The sequence below is a fragment of the Bombina bombina genome, chromosome 4 (genome assembly GCF_027579735.1).
Source record: "Bombina bombina isolate aBomBom1 chromosome 4, aBomBom1.pri, whole genome shotgun sequence".
Classification (NCBI taxonomy): Eukaryota; Metazoa; Chordata; class Amphibia; order Anura; family Bombinatoridae; genus Bombina; species Bombina bombina.
The window spans coordinates 89,006,208-89,024,374 of record NC_069502.1 but is presented as its reverse complement, the minus strand read 5'-3'; the positions used below and the strand labels follow the sequence as shown (position 1 = coordinate 89,024,374).

Sequence of the window (18,167 nt, the reverse complement as noted above, 5' to 3'; positions counted from 1 at the left end):
TTGCTCAGGGAGGTTTTAGCAACTTTGGATGACTGTGACACCATTATAGTCCCAGAGAAATTGTGTAGATTGGATAAATACTATGTAGTGCCTGTTTACACTGATGTTTTTCCAATACCTAAATGGTTTTCAGAAATTATTACTAAGGAATGGGATAGACCAGGTGTCCCGTTCTCTCCCCCTCCTGTTTTTAAAAAGATGTTTCCCATAGATGCCGCTACACGGGACTTGTGGCAAACGGTCCCTAAGGTGAAGGTAGCAGTCTCTACCCTAGCTAAGCGTACAACTATCCCCGTCGAGGACAGTTGTGCTTTCCTAGATCCAATAGATAAAAAATTAGAGGGTGACCTTAAGAAAATGTTTATTCAACAAGGTTTTATTCTCCAGCCCCTTGCATGCATTGCCCCTGTCACTGCTGCTGCGGCCTTCTGGTTTGAGTCTCTAGAAGAGGCTCTACAGGTAGAAACCCCATTGGATGATATCCTTGACAAGCTTAACGCTCTTAAGCTAGCCAATTCATTTGTTTCTGACGCCGTTGTTCATTTAACCAAACTAACGGCTAAGAACTCAGGTTTTGCTATTCAGGCGCGTAGGGCGTTATGGCTTAAATCCTGGTCAGCTGACGTTACTTCAAAGTCTAAGCTTCTCAACATTCCCTTCAAGGGGCAGACCCTATTCGGGCCTGGACTGAAGGAGATCATTTCTGATATTACTGGAGGAAAAGGTCACGCCCTTCCTCAGGATAGGTCCAACAAATTAAGGACCAAACAGACTAATTTTCGTGCCTTTCGAAACTTCAAGAGTGGTGCAGCTTCAACTTCCTCTAATACAAAACAAGAGGGAAATTTTGCCCAGTCCAAGCCGGTCTGGAGACCTAACCAGGCTTGGAACAAAGGAAAGCAGGCCAAAAAAACCTGCTGCTGCCTCTAAGACAGCATGAAAGATCATCCCCCGATCCGGTAACTGATCTAGTAGGGGGCAGACTTTCTCTCTTCGCCCAGGCTTGGGCAAGAGATGTCCAGGATCCCTGGGCATTGGAAATTGTGTCCCAGGGATATCTTCTGGACTTCAAAGCTTCTTCCCCAAAAGGAAGATTTCATCTCTCACAATTATCTGCAAACCAGATAAAGAGAGAGGCATTCTTACATTGTGTTCAAGACCTCCTAGTTATGGGAGTGATCCACCCAGTTCCAAAGGATGAACAGGGGCAAGGCTTCTATTCAAATCTGTTTGTAGTTCCCAAGAAAGAGGGAACCTTCAGACCAATCTTAGATCTCAAGATCCTAAACAAATTTCTCAGGGTCCCATCCTTCAAGATGGAGATTATTCAAACCATCCTACCTATGATCCAGGAGGGTCAATATATGACTACCGTGGACTTAAAGGATGCTTATCTTCACATTCCGATACACAGAGATCATCATCGGTTTCTCAGGTTCTCTTTCCTAGACAGGCATTACCAGTTTGTGGCTCTTTCCTTTGGGTTAGCTACGGCACCAAGAATCTTTACGAAGGTTCTGGGGTCACTCCTGTCGGTCCTAAGGCCGCGGGGTATAGCAGTAGCCCCTTACCTAGACGACATTCTGATACAGGTGTCAAATTTTCAAATCGCCAGGTCCCATACGGACATTGTTCTGGCATTCCTGAGGTCTCATTGGTGGAAAGTGAACGAAGAAAAGAGTTCTCTATCCCCTCTCACAAGAGTTTCCTTCTTAGGAACTCTGATAGATTCTGTAGAAATTAAGATTTACCTGACAGAGGCTAGGTTATCAAAACTTCTAAATTCCTGCGGTGTTCTTTATTCTACTTCTCGCCCTTCAGTGGCTCAGTGTATGGAAGTAATCCGCTTAATGGTAGCGGCAATGGACATAGTGCCGTTTGCCCGCCTACATCTTAGACTGCTGCAACTCTGCATGCTCAATCAGTGTAATGGGGATTACACAGATTTGTCCCCTATACTAAATATGGATCAAGAGACCAGGGATTCTCTTCTCTGGTGGCTATCTCGGGTCCATCTGTCCAAGGGTATGACCTTCCGCAGGCCAGATTGGACAATAGTAACGACAGATGCCAGCCTTTTGGGCTGGGGTGCAGTCTGGAACTCCCTGAAGGCTCAGGGCTCGTGGACTCAGGAGGAGGCACTTCTTCCGATAAACATTCTGGAACTAAGACCGATATTCAATGCTCTTCAGGCTTGGCCTCAGCTTGCTGCGGTCAGGTTCATCAGATTTCAGTCAGACAACATCACGACTGTAGCCTACATCAACCATCAAGGGGGAACAATGAGTTCCCTAGCAATGTTGGAGGTTTCAAAAATAATTCTATGGGCAGAGGTTCACTCTTGCCTTTTATCAGCTATCCATATCCCAGGAGTAGAGAACTGGGAGGCAGATTTTCTAAGTCGACAGACTTTTCATCCGGGGGAGTGGGAACTCCATCCGGAGGTGTTTGCACAGTTGATTCAACTTTCGGGCAAACCAGAACTGGAACTCATGGCGTCTCGTCAGAACGCCAAGCTTCCTTGTTACGGATCCAGGTCCAGGGATCCCAAGGCAGCACTGATAGATGCTCTAGCAGCGCCTTGGTCCTTCAACCTGGCTTATGTGTTTCCACCGTTTCCTCTGCTCCCTCGTCTGATTGCCAAGATCAAGCAGGAGAGAGCTTCTGTGATTTTGATAGCACCTGCGTGGCCACGCAGGACTTGGTATGCAGATCTGGTGGACATGTCATCCTTTCCACCATAGACTCTGCCGCTGAAACAGGACCTTCTACTTCAGGGTCCTTTCAACCATCCAAATCTAATTTTCTGCTTCTGACTGCTTGGAGATTGAACGCTTGATTTTATCAAAGCGTGGTTTCTCCAAGTCGGTCATTGATACCTTAATACAGGCGCGAAAGCCTGTCAGCAGGAAAATCTATCATAAGATATGGTGTAAATATCTTCATTGGTGTGAATCCAAGGGTTACTCATGGAGTAAAGTCAGGATTCCTAGGATATTATCTTTTCTCCAAGAAGGATTGGAGAAGGGTTTGTCAGCTAGTTCCTTAAAGGGACAGATTTCTGCTCTGTCTATTCTTTTGCACAAACGTCTGGCTGAGGTTCCAGATGTTCAGGCGTTTTGTCAGGCTTTGGTTAGAATCAAGCCTGTGTTTAAACCTGTTGCTCCGCCATGGAGTTTAAATTTAGTTCTTAAAGTTCTTCAAGGGGTTCCGTTTGAACCTTTGCATTCCATAGATATTAAGCTCTTATCTTGGAAAGTTCTGTTTTTAGTAGCTATCTCCTCGGCTCAAAGAGTTTCGGAGTTATCTGCTTTACAATGTGATTACCCTTATCTCATTTTCCATGCAGATAAGGTAGTGTTACGTACCAAACCTGGTTTTCTACCTAAGGTGGTATCTAATAAAAATATCAATCAGGAGATTGTTGTTCCGTCACTTTGTCCTAATCCTTCTTCAAAGAAGTAACGTATATTACACAATCTTGACGTGGTTCGTGCTTTCAAGTTTTATTTACAAGCTACTAAAGATTTTCGTCAAACATCTGCATTGTTTGTTGTCTACTCTGGACAGAGGAGAGGCCAAAAGGCTTCGGCAACTTCTCTTTCTTTTTGGCTAAGAAGTATAATCCGCTTAGCTTATGAGGCAGCCTCCTGAAAGAATTACAGCTCATTCTACTAGAGCGGTAGCTTCCACATGGGCTTTTAAGAATGAGGCTTCTGTTGAACAGATTTGTAAGGTGGCGACTTGGTCTTCGCTTCATACTTTTTCTAAATTCTACAAATTTGATACTTTTGCTTCTTCGGAGGCTATTTTTGGGAGAAAGGTCTTACAGGCAGTGGTGCCTTCCGTTTAAGCGCCTGCCTTGTCCCTCCCTTCATCCGTGTCCTATAGCTTTGGTATTGGTATCCCACAAGTAATGGATGATCCGTGGACTGGATACACCTTACAAGAGAAAACAAAATGTATGCTTACCTGATAAATTTATTTCTCTTGTGGTGTATCCAGTCCACGGCCCGCCCTGTCATTTTAAGGCAGGTGTTTTTTATTTTTCAACTACAGTCACCACTGCACCCTATAGTTTCTCCTTTCTCTTGCTTGTCTTCGGTCGAATGACTGGGGGTGGCAGTTAGGGGAGGAGCTATATAGACAGCTCTGCTGTGGGTGATCCTCTTGCAGCTTCCTGTTGGGAAGGAGAATATCCCACAAGTAATGGATGATCCGTGGACTGGATACACCACAAGAGAAATAAATTTATCAGGTAAGCATAAATTTTGTTTTTCATATGCAAAGGCGGGGGGAGTGTCTGCTATTTCCCACTTGCAGTTGGTGTTCCAGTAACCTTTTAAACAGCACTAAACTGGAAGCGTCTAAGTAAGTTTTTAAACAGTTTTATACTGGATATTTATATCAGTATCTGTGCATATTATTATTTATAGTAGTGTCTATTACATGCAGTTATATGAAAATGGCTGTATACTCACCCTTTTTAGTATGGTAAAACAACTTTGCAGAATAATTTAATTTCTCCCCCCCCAATGTAACTTAGATTTGAAAATAGTACATTTTCTAATCCTCCGAATTGAAATGCACACTGCAAACTTCTCAAGGCTAACTCTGCTACATATTTGTCCATAATTGGTTTTGACTGTTAACAACTGTAAAACTGTGCACTTTATACTAAACACAATGACCATGGCCAGCCTTATCTGCAGACTCTGGCTTATTGCAAATAAGGCATGTGTAGTCTGTGTTTAACTATTGAAAAACAAATGAGATGTGTTAACAATATGTAGTCTTGGCTGATTTGTTGTTCTATAGCAAGACAATAGAAATTTCTTGTAATTACAAGGTGTTTACTGTCCCTTTATAGGGACAGGAAACTCCATTTTCTTTCATGATAGAACATACAATTTTAAACAACTTTCCAATTTACTTCTATTATCAAATTTGCTTTATTATTTTGTTATCTTTTGCTGAAGGGACAGCATTGCAGTTGCACTACTGGTAGCTAGGTGAACACATACAGTTAGCCAATCACAAGTGACAAATGTGTGCAGGCACCAATCAGCAGCTAGCTCCCACTAGTGTAGGATATGTGTGTATTCGTTTTAAACAATAGATACGAAAATGTTATTTTGAAAATAAGTGTCTTAAAATGACATGCTCTATCTGAATCATGTTAAATTTTAATTTTTACTTTCTTATCCCTTTAATTCGGGACTTAATTTAAGGAACATATTCTCAATAAACATTAAAGCCAGAAGAGTTACCTTTGCTACATTTCTGTTTAATTGTAAATTAAATAGTACATTTTAGTATATTTTACATGATATAGTAAATTTGTTTTTACTGTGAATTCCCACAGCAGTGACATAAATATATCACTGCAAATGTGCACTTAGAAGCAATCTATAATAAGATCTCATGGAAACAGGGGAGGAATAGTCGCTGACATTTGCACCCAGGGCAGCACAATTTAGGGAGCAGCATTTTGAGGGGTAGCAAATTCAATCTAATCTACTATCTGTTGTTCACATCTTACTAATGCTCTTGGGCTTACTTCCAAATACTGCTTAATAACCTTAAAGGAATAGTCTAGTCAACATCAAACTTTCATGATTCAGACAGAGCATGCAATTTAAAGCAACTTTCTAATTTACTCCTATTATCAATTTTACTTCGTTCTCTTGGTATCTTTATTTGAATGTAAGCTAAGGAGCTGGCCCATTTTTGGTTCAGAACCTGGGTAGAACTTGCTGATTGGTGGCTACATTTAGACACCAATCAAAAAGCACTTTCCAGGTTCTGAACCAAAAATGGGTCGGCTCCTATGCTTACATAATTTCTTTTACAAATAAAGATACCAAGAGAACGAAGAAAAATTGATAATAGGAGTAAATTTGAAAGTTGCTTAAAATTTCCTGATCTATTTGAATCATGAAAGTTTAATTTTGACTCGACTATCCCTTTAACAAGAAGTACCTATCAACCAATGATCATGAAGTATCTATCAGCCAGTGAGGATTAGTAGAATGCATACTATGGATACAGCTTTATTAGTTGCAGGCTCAATTTAAAAAGTTTTTGCTTAAAGGGCCATAATACCCAAATGTTTAAACACTTGAAAGTGATGCAGCATAGCTGTAAAAAGCTGACTAGAAAATATCACCTGAACATCTCTATGTAAAAAAGAAAGATATTTTACCTCAAAAGTTCCTCAGTAGCCACCTCCCATTGTAAAGGATTTCTAAGCAGCATTTTAGTGTGTCTGTCCTGGGACATCTGAAGGGATGAGCATCCTGCACTCTCATATTATTTCACCAATCAGGTAAAGGAAGCTTACTATGAAATCTCATGAGAGTTAAGTCAAATCTCATGAGATCACAGTAAGAGTTCATGACCTCAGCACTGCTGATGCTGATTGGCTGCTGTTCATTTCTTCATTTTTTTTAATTTTTTTATCTGCAGCTGGGAGCAGCTGAGTATAACTTTTTACACAGAACTTACTCTGCTGAGCTGAGGAGATAAAATATCTTCCTTTTTTACATAGAGATGCTTAGGTGATATTTTCCTGTCAGCTTTTTACAGTTATACTGCATCAGTTTCAAGTGATTTAGCATATGAGTATTATGTCCCTTTAACAAATTTTTCTTTAAAAAAAAAATAATGTTTAGATGCTGTTTTCAGACAGATAACAGAAAATGTTGCAGTACAGTGATGTAAGTTCTAAAATCGATCTATTTAAAAAAAATATATATTGCCGTCTCTACTTTCGTACCTGGTGTGGCTTCGAGCTGAGTGTCACACAGAAATAAGAGAAAGAATAGGCTCACTAACAACCAAGCGCAAGGACATAAAAAGTATCTTTATATAGTGCTGTAGGAGCAGGCTAGGTCTTCTCAGTGTCCCAGCAAACTGACCATCGTCTCTCAGGTGCTGAAAGTCTTAAGATGCCTATTTTGTTCCTGCGTTTGGTTGGTACTGCACCATAGAGCACCTTTTTCTCTCTCTAACCAGAACTCTATATTGAATGACTCTCTACTTGGCATTTCTGCCATTTTTTCTTTTGTTTTGTGTTTATATCACCCACTTGTGTAAATTCTTTTTCTGGAGGTTCATCATAAGGCTAAAAGTATTTGGACACCCCGACTAATAATTGAGTTATGGTGTTTTAAAGTCACACCCATTGCTAACAGGTGCATAAAATACAGCACATAGCCATGAGATCTCTCATTAGACTAACACTGGCAGTACAGTGGGCCATACTGAAGAGCTCAGTTACTTTAAATGTGGCACTGTCATAAGATGCCATCTTTACATCAATCTAGATCTGTCCCAGTCAACTGTAAATTCTTTTATTGTGAAGTGGAAGCGTCTAGGTGCAATGACAGTAAACCACGCAAACTGACATAGCAGGTCAGCCAAGTGTAACATCAGTTCCTGACAGGCAGAACTCCAATATCTTCCCAGAAAAGTTGTGGAAGTTATAGCCACAAAGGGGGGGGAGGGCTGGACTCCATATTAATGTGCATGGGATGTCCAACAAGCTCATATAGGTGTGATGGTCAGGTGTATGTATGTATATATATATGTGTGTGTGTATGTGTGTATGTATGTATGTGTGTATATATATATATATATATATATATATATATATATATATTGTATTTAGTTATATTTTAGTCTCACACACAATTACGGCTGAGGGTAAAGAAAACAAACTTCTCATAAGTTTTCCTTAAACTTAAATAAAGTAACACCCCTACTTTGTGGAATCCTGTTTGCCATTTATAATGTGTTAATGACATAGATTCCTACAGTGCTTTCTATTGCCCTTCAAAAGCACGCTATCATGAGAAGTAATCAGACGGTGTTGTGTCGAAAGCTGCGACCCCTCAGAATGTGCGACCGTGACGTCACCACATTCCTGACCGCACATGTGACTGGTTGACCACCAATCACCCTGAGGGGTCGCAGAATCAGACGGAACAGCTTACCATGGCGGGAGGAATTTAAATTGTAACGTCTCGCTGGCAGTAAATAAAGGAGAAACATACAAACAAGTGTTTGTATAAGTGTTTGTATGTTTCTCCTTTATTTACTGCCAGCGAGACGTTTAATATGAGTGCTACTGCTGTATTGTCATAGCAATGATGTGCCGCCATGTCACTATATTCTATTAAATACCTCAGAATGATGCCAATGTTGTGAACGTCACTAGCAGTTTGCTAAAGACGTTACAATTTAAATTCCTCCCGCCATGGTAAGCTGTGGAGCAGTGGGGCTTCAGTGAAGGCTGCAAAATTAGACAGGCTCAGCTGTTCCGTCTGATTCTGCGACCCCTCAGGGTGATTGGTGGTCAACCAGTCACGTGTGCGGTCAGGAATATGGTGACGTCACGGTCGCACATTCTGAGGGGTCGCAGCTTTGAACAAGACAACGGCAGTGGGAGGTGATGAATGCAGCACTATCTTTGGAGTTGAATGCAGCACTGTCTTTGGAGTTTTCTAAAAAAGCAAAACAAAACTTTTCAAAGGTGTAAATGCATTCCATATAATAGTATCTAAAATGTAACTCTGGTTTGCATAAACATTTCAATAGTAAAGAAATGATGTCTTAAAGCATGAAAGTGTGTGAATGAATGTGCTGTGAATATCTGAAGTGTAATAACTAATGTTGTCCACTTGATGGCACTTATGCGTTGCCATTTACCTTGCAGTATTACCTTACATAATAGTCTTGTATGGGTTAGCACAGTAAAATTAATGTTCAAGCACTAAGCCGATGGCATGCAAGTAGTGGATTTCTTCATGTAGTTTTATGCTTTACTATTTTAATGAAAGCCAAGTATAAAAAACAGTTTGTACATTCATACACACCGATATATACAACACCAATTCTGAAAAAGTTGGGACAGTATGGAAAATGCAAAAAATGAAACAAAAAGTAATTTGAAAATTCAATTCACCTTGTACTATTTTGAAAAGACATTATTGACACATTATTTGATGTTTTACTTTGTGAATTTAATGTATTTTTGAAAATATACACTCATTTCAAATCTGATGACTGCAACACATTACAAAAATGTTGGGACAGGGGCAATTTAGGACTAATAGCGATGTGACAAGTTTAAATAAGAAGGTGATGTGAGACAATTATGTCATAGTATATAAGGAGCCTCCAAAAAAGACCTAGTCCTTTAAGAGCAAAAATGGGTCAATCTGCCAACAGATGCGCCAGCAAATAATCCAACACTTTGAGAACAACATTCCCTAAAGACAAATCGGTAGGATTTTGGGCATTTCACCTTCTACAGTGCACAATATAATTAAGATTCAAAGAATCCGGTAAAATCTCAGTGCGTAAAGGGAAAGGCCGAAAACCACTTCTGAATGAGCGTGATCTCCGATCCCTCAGACGTCACTGTCTCAAAAACCGTCATGAGCCTGTAATGGATATCCTGACATGGGCTCGGGAATACTTTGGTAAACCTTCGTCAGTCAACACCATTTGCCGCTGCATCCACAGATGCAAGTTAAGGCATTACTATGCAAAACAGAAGCCATACATCAACACTGTCCAGAGTCGCCACCGACTTCTCTGGGCTCGGTTTCATCTGAGATGGACATTAGCACAGTGTAATCGTGTTTTGTGGTCCGACGAGTCAACATTTCAAATATTTAAAAAAAAAAAAAAAAAACTACTGTTGTGTTCTCCAAGCCAAAGAATGCAAGGACCATCCAAGCTGTTATCAGCGTCACATCCAAAAGCCAGCGTCTGTCATGGTATGGGGGTGTGTCATACTCATGGCATGGGTAACTTGCACATCTATGAGGGCACCATTATTGCAGAGAGATGTATACATTTTGGAGCAATATATGCTGCCATCCAGAAGTCGTCTTTTCCAGGGATGTCCCTGTATTTTTAAGCAGGACATCACCGTACCACATTCTGACCGGATTACAAGCGCATGATTGCGTAAGCAGAGAGTGCGGGTGCTAGCATGGCCTGCCTTCAGTCCTGACCTGTCTCAGATTGAGAATGTGTAGCACAAAACAAGGCAACTAAGGCCCAGTACAGTTGCGCGGCTGAAGACATGCATAATGGATGAATGGGGGGAAAATGCAGCTTGCTAAACTTAACCAACGCTTAATAAGTGTTATTAAAAGATGTAACACAGTGGTAAACAGTCGACTGTCCCAACTTTTTTGAAGTATGTTGCAGTCATGAGTGTATATTATAAAAAATACATTAAATTCACAAAGTAAAACATCAAATAATGTGTTTCCAAAGTAGTACGGGGGGAATTTAATTTTTTTGCATTTTCCATACTGTCCCAACCCAACCTGAGCCGTACTGGGACCAAAAAGAGGCCCAGGCATTTTAGGACAAAGAGGCTCCCCCCCTCAACATTTCTTGTTTAACCGAATTGCCCCTTTTCTTGAATATATATATATATATATATAATGTGTATGAATATATACACACACAAATATATACAGTGTACCACTTTTTAAATTTGTTTTTACTCAGAAAAAATGCAAAACCAGATAAAGCTAAACACACACACACACACACGCGCGCGCGTATATATATATATATATATATATATATATATAAAAAACACAGAAGGGAACTGCACTCTCATACCGGACCGGATACACATCCCATGACCCTGCAACATGCTCAGCCCTGGGTGCCACTGGCACTCACAGGAAGCTGTGCTGTCCCCAGAGCCACAGGCAGTTAGCCCCAGACACCCTTCCCTTGTTCCCATTTTGTTTGGATTTGAAAGCTTGCATTGTGTGGCTGTTTTAGGGTCCCAGGTATTGGAAAGGACCTTGACGAGGTACCTGGGCTTGTCCCATTTGGCCAGATGCGGTAACTAACCTTTCCATTTTTGCTTTTAAATCTTAGCTGAGAGCTTGTAAGTGAGTGCTGGGTTTTCTCTGTGTGTTGTATTAATTTGTTTTGTAATTTTCCCTATGGTTCTTGCACCCAGACCTGTCTGGGGCTAACTGCCTGTGGCTCTGGGGACAGCGCAGCTTCCTGTGAGTGCCAGTGGCACCCAGGGCTGAGCATGTTGCAGGGTCATGGGATGTGTATCCGGTCCGGTATGAGAGTGCAGTTCCCTTCCGTGTTTTGTAAATGTCTAGGGTGATTACATATGCCTGTGCACCCTTCCCTTGTTCCCAGTTTGTTTGGATTTGAAAGCTTGCATTGTGTGGCTTTTTTAGGGTCCCAGGTATTGGAAAGGACCTTGACGAGGTACCTGGGCTTGTCCCATTTGGCCAGATGCGGTAACTAACCTTTCCATTTTTGCTTTTAAATCTTAGCTGAGAGCTTGTAAGTGACTGCTGGGTTTTCTCTGTGTTTTTGTGTGTGTGTGTGTGTGTATGTATATGTATGTGTGTATGTATATGTATGTATGTGTGTATGTATATATATATATATATATATATATATATATATATATATATATATATATATATATATATATATATATATATATATATATATATATATATATAAAATAAAGCTAAGCACACACAAATATAAATATACATATATATGTGTGTGTGTATATTTACATTTGTGTGTGCTTAGCTTTATCATATATATATATATATATATATATATATATATATATATATATATTTTATTTATTTTTTACTTTTTTTTAAAAAACATTTTATCTTGACTGATGATGATGAGCCCTGCTCCTGACCAGCAATCCATTGCAGACAAAGAACATATTACCTGCTCCGTTTAAGAAACACTCTGCCTTGCTGAGATCAAATACATTGCAGATGCAGTTAACCCATCAACTAGCAGAAGGGACTGCAGTTTTAGCCTTTTTAGCAGCCATTGGGGTTAAATGCATCTGCTATGAATTTGAGCTGTTTTTCAGAGAGCAGGAGGTTGTGTGGGAGGAGATTTCGCTGTGCTCTGTTGCAATGCCGAAGGAGTGATTTTATTGCTCAGTCAGTTCTATTACATACCCTATGGGCTAGATTTATTAACGCTGAGGCGTACAGGGGATTGGCTGTAAGCCTCAGCTCGCCTGTGGCGGGGCGAAATTACCCGCAGATATTCGCCATTGCACACAAGCCCAATTTTGCGCTCGTGTGCAATCCCGCCCCCTGCCCGCGCAAGCCAATCACGTACGGGCAGGAGCTGTCAATCTCCTCGGTCAAACTCGACCGTGGAGATTGAATTTCGCCACAATAGAGGTGGCAGAGATCTTAGGGAAGCAACGGTCTGGTGACCGCTGCTTGATAAATCACGGCGAGCAAGTTCTTGTGAGAACTTGCAGCCGTAGAGGCTTGATAAATCGAGCCCTATAAGTGTGAGGCTATAGAAATCCCTAGGGGGAATACAAGTGGCTTGCCGTTCTCTCCACGCTCCTGCATGGGATCTGATCTTACATTGATTGGCTGCCACTGAGATCACATACAGAACTGTTTGTATAGAGCCTCAGCCTAAGTATAAACGTAAAATCTAATAACAGACATTATGCAAATGTGTGCTGATCCCTTTTTTTTTTTTGTCAAATTAAGTAAATATGAAAAGCTAATATGCTTAATTTAGCAGTGATTAAACTTAACCTCACGGCCATGAGATTTATAAACTACACAACAACATTAAGCTACATGTAATCAGTGTAAAGAAATAGTGAAAAATAGTTAATAGATTTACTTTTAAGCACCGTGTTCTTCAGCTCCAAGAGATTTGCTTCCAGATTTCCCCACATGCAGCTGCTCTGGAGGGACTTTCTTCCACACTTCTCAAACAGGTAGGTGGGTGTGGGTTGCTCGGGCGAGAGCCCCTCCCTCCCCTCCGATTTGACAGCATCTTGCTGCTGCATAGCGTTCTGGGACTTATATTCCACTGCCTTGCAGGCTACAAAGGGCCCAGCCTACTGCTACAAAAGGTCCTTTGACCTCTGCTCTCTCAGATGATGCCATGTATCGGCATCTGCGACTGAGAGCATCTCTCCTCCTAGACCTACCTACTCCTTCTGAATCTGACTGACTGTTAAGTCCACACAGCACGCGGCACACTGTGAGAAAAAAAATCAACGCAGCCAGCCAGCCAGCCGGCCGGCCACACACACACAATACAGTAGTGCAGCCGTGTGCCATTTTTTACTACTCACTAAGTCGCAGTAGTCATTCTGTGGCTGCATGCAGTGTGTGTTGTCACTACATAGTCAGTCTGTCAGTAGTAGTAGTGTGTGGCGCGACAATGAATTAATCACAATATTTTTTTTTTTAACAAATAATTAGTACAAAAAAATGCGGTCACGGTGGACGGGGCTTAACTATCGCACGGCCTACCAGGCATTTGCCCGGTATGTCCGACGTTCAGTCCGAGCCTGGTCCCAACTTTTTCAAAATTGTGGTTATGTGTATATCTATATATTTCTATATCTTGTATGTTAAAGTGAATGTAAAGTTTCATCAAGTAGTGCCCGGTTTTTAAAAATACTATTAAAAACAGGGGCACTTTCATTGATGAAACTTTACATTGCACCATATTTGTAGAAATACTTACCTCTTCGTCTTAAAAGCCGCTCCAGCCAGTTGCAGGCCTCTTTCTACGTCAGCAATGACGATTCCGGCATCCTCCAATCACGGCAATAACATGTTTTCTGTTCTCAGTATTGCAAAATATGTTCATGAAAAGCAGCTTTTATATTAAACGTTCTTGAGCCCGATTAAGTAATTCATATCTGTGCATGTGTATACCTTTTAAACCTATTGCTTTCATAATTACAAATTAATAATGAGAGCTGCTATGATTTTCATAGTTTGATGTTTTCTGTTTTTTTAGAGTCTCAAGCTGGAGAAGAAAAAAAATCTTTCAGCTTGGAAGAGAAGTCCAAGACTTCCAGGAAACGAGTTCATTATATGAAGTTTGCCAAAGGTGAGAATCTGCCCTCTGCATTTGCAGTTAGATCATTGCCGACATTCTAGAAATTAGTTTGCATAGCAAGTTGCTTTCATAACTATGTGACTGGTTATCCAGCCAACCTGTATAGCAGTAATTATCTGCTCCCCAAGTTCATTTTTTATGAGATTATGTATTAGTATGATGAAACTTCTGGGGATTTAATTATAGCCTTGAATGTCATACGTGTGTACGTGTTACGGTTACTCCTGAGGAGCAACTTCCTAAACCAGATATATACTTTTATTACTGCGTGCATACTTTGTATACCATTTATAAAACCACTTTATTAGAGGGGTGTCAAGCTCAAAATTGGCTACACTGGATTTTTGTAATAGCATTTTAAGTACAAATAAGTAGACATTAGTAATATGAAAAAAAACATCATAGTATAATAAGTTATCTTTAAAGGAAGTGACATGATTGCCAAATAGACAGCTTTGTCCTTACACATTTATCAGTGCAGAAGTTTAAAATCCTGAGCAGTGACAATATTTATTTTGAGAAGCATACCTTCCATTCCCGTAAGCAGTAGTTTACTTAAAGGGACATTCTACACCAGAATATTTTTGTTTAAAAAGATATAGAACACCTTCCTTTAATACCCATTCCTCAGCTTTGCACAACCAACATTGTTATATTAATATACTTTATAGCATTTAAACCTCTAAATGGCTGCTTGTTTCTAAGCCACCAGAGAGAGTATCTTATAACATGCTTTTCACAACAAGAGACTGCTATTGCATGTGTGCCATATAAATAACATTATGCTCTCTCCCATGGAGTTGTGCATGAACCAGTACTAATTGGCTAAAATGCAAGTCAATAGATAACAAATAAATAGCCATGTGATAAGCTGGCTGTCAGAAGGTTCTTAGATACAAGGTAATTACAGAGGTAAAAAGTATATTAATATAACCGTGTTGGTTATGCAAAACTGGGGAATGGGTAATAAAGGGATTATCTATCTTTTTAAACAATAACATTTTTGGAGTAGACTGTTCCTTTAAGGTGGAAATAGATCAGCAGTCTAGATGATTTCACAATAAATCACAACAGTAATGAGCAGCGCTAACACAAATGTAAAATACATAAAAACAATTAAAAATGCTATAAATAAATAAAAATATAAGAATTGAAAACATGTTGTTGCACTGATGTTTTCAGCCACAATGTAACAATATCCAAACAGTAACAGACACACAGCTTATGGAGAGCTGCCGTATCAAAGATTGTGGGTTTCCTTTCTAAATGGGAACTGAGCAATCTATGTTTAACAAAGAAGAAAACCGTGCATCTCAGATTAAAGGTGATTTATTTACAATTTAAAAGCGCATAAAATATAACGCTTGCTAAAAACATGTGATATTGTGCATTAAACAAGTGTGTAGTCCAGGAATTAGTCTCATCTGTATTCGCTGTGTACTTTAGACACCGTGAACCACAATCGCCACCTCTGTCAATCGGGTTACGTCACAGCACAAGAAACTCGCTATGGATTCCCGGAACAGACACAATAGCTTTAAGGGACAATCTAGTCAAAAATAAACTTTCATTGTTCAGATAGGGCATGTCGTCATTTTAAACAACTCTCCAATTTACTTTTATCAACCATTTTGCGTTGTTCTCTTGGTATTCTTAGTTCAAAGCTAAATTTAGGTAGGCTCGTATGCTAATTTCTTGAAGGCAGCATCTTATCTGAATGTATTTTGACAGTTTTTCACAGCTAGAGTGAATTAGTTCATGTGTGCCATATAGAGAACACTGTGCTCACGTCTGTGGAGTTACCTAGGAGCCAGCACTGATAGGCTTAAATGCAAGTCTGTCAAAAGAACTGAAATAAGGGGGCTGTCAGAAAAGGCTTAGACACAAGGTAATTACAGAGGTAAAAAGTATATTAATAGAACTGTGTTGGTTATGCAAAACTGGAGAATTGGTAATAGTGATTATCTATCTTTTTCAATAATAAAAATTCTGTCTATCCCTTTAACATGCTTCCTCTGTATATATCCGGGTTTTCTGAAGAGCCTACTTATAACATCTATGCATGTTATTCTCCTAAATAGCTGCTAGCATATATCTAATTGGTTAATTAAAATGTCACTCGTAGTTTCGGTGTTAACCAATAGTAATGGTCTGGGATCCTATAATTAAGACCATAGCAATCCGGTTAGCTTATAACCTAATTAATATAAACGCTTGAATGCACACACAAAACACCATCAACATAACAGAATGTACAGCAACTTGCTAAGCACGAACTGATTCATAACAATAGCCTTCACAATTAACCCCCTCAAACAGTTTAAAGTGCATTTAGGAACTTAAAGAGACAGTCTATGTGATTTTTTTTGTTTTTGTTTAAAAAGATAGCTCCTTTAAAACCCTTTAATACCCATTAGCCAGCATTGCACAACCAACATTGTTATATTAATATACTTTATAATCTCTAAGTTTGCCTTTTTCTAAGCCACAGCAAGTCCTCCCTTATCTCATTGCTTTTTATTAGTTTTTTTTTTTAATTTTGCACACCAGCCAGACAGTGCTAGTTCATGTGTGCCATATAGATAATGTGCTTACTCCCGTGGAGTATGATAACGGTTATACAAGAACCAGCACTGATTGGCTAAAATTCGAGGGCGAAATTACATATATGGCACAGGCTTCAGTGCAACTGCTGAAAGCCGCACCGCCCGTAATTTCACCTCGCACATCGGGGTATCTCATAAACCCCGCCGGCAGTTCATAAAGTGCCGTAAGTCGGATAAACTAGCGATGTCCAGAAATGAGCGTAAACACAAATTTCTGGAGTCTCCAGTGACAGTATGTTAACAGTAAGCAGCCTCACTGTTTATGTTGCGCAAATAGCGTAGCAGTTGCGTTTGCGCAGTTCAACTTCCAGCCTGAGTTTTAAGCACAGGAGCGTGCTGTTATTAACTTACATGGGGCGCATGGTGAGGTTCTGATTGGCTGAAAGAGCTGCCAGTCAAAGAAACCTAAGGGAAAATTATTCAGAGAGGCTGCATTGAATCAGGTAACGGAGCCTGACAAAAACGCTCAGTATTAAAAGTAGATTTGACATTGGAACAAAATAAGCATATCAATATGCTAGTTAGGAGAAGAGTTTTCATACTGTGTGAAGTTATGGAAGTGAATTTACCATCACTTTAAGGATTTTTTAGTGTTAGGTTTTTTTATTTTGGGGGGGTTTGGTGGGTGGGGGGGTTTACTGTTAAAGGGGGGACTTGACTTAGTATTTTTTTAAGGAAAAGATCTGTTTAACTTAGGGTAATGCCCTACAAAAGGCCCTTTTAAGGGCTATTGGTAGTTTAGTATTAGATTAGGGGGTGTTTTTATTTTGGGGGGGCTTTTTTATTTTCATAGGGATTAATTTTTTAATTTTTGATAATTTGGTTTATTTCATGTAATGTTAGACTTTTTTATTTTTTGTAATCTTAGATTAATTTAAATTTTAGATTTTTTTTATTTATTTATTTTAATTGTAATTTTAGTATTTTTTAATTTAGGTAATTGGGGTTAATTTAGGGGGTGTTAGGTTAGGGGGCTTAGTAATTTAATTTGCGTTGTGGGGGTTTGGCGGATTAGGGGTTAATAGTTTTATTAGGTTTATTGCGTTGTGGGTTAATGGCGGATTAGGGGTTAATATACTTTATTACTTATTGCGGTGGGGGATTGTGGTTGACAGGTAGATATTGCGCATGCGTTAGGTGTTAATATTTTCAGGCGGTTATGGTGCTTACATTTTCAGTGCAAGGCTTGCTGCGCCTGCCTGTGTGGCGTGGTGAAAATTGAGTAAAATGTCTCCATTTTCGCTGCGTAAGTCCTTGCGCTGAATATGTGATACCGATTTGCGACACGGTTGTATGTTAGCTTATGGGAGTAAAAACTGCGGCTGACGGGTGAAATATACGTGCCGCATATATGTGATACCAAATCCGCGTAAAAACCAGCGTCGCCGGCTTTAGCGGGCGACACCGCATTTGTAATCTTGCCCCAAGTTTGTAAGGGGCAGCCTGCAGGGGCTTAGATACAGGTAATCATAGAGGTAAAAGTGTATTAATATAACAGTGTTGGTTATGCAGAACTGGGGAATAGGTAATGAAGGGATAATCTCTATTTATTTTTTTTTAACAATTCTGATGTAGACTGTCCCTTTAAGAACAATCTTAAAGGGACACTGAACCCACATT

General features: G+C 39.8%; 1 protein-coding gene across 1 annotated transcript in view; it reads left to right on the top strand.

Moving 5' to 3' along the window:
• The window catches only part of PINX1 (PIN2 (TERF1) interacting telomerase inhibitor 1), a 431,187-nt gene that overhangs the window by 23,102 nt on the left and 389,918 nt on the right, over nucleotides 1-18,167 (top strand). Inside the window, exon 5 of the mRNA XM_053709538.1 lies at nucleotides 13,840-13,932. Coding sequence (XP_053565513.1) covers nucleotides 13,840-13,932 — 93 coding nt within the window. The remainder of the gene's footprint in view (nucleotides 1-13,839; nucleotides 13,933-18,167) is intronic.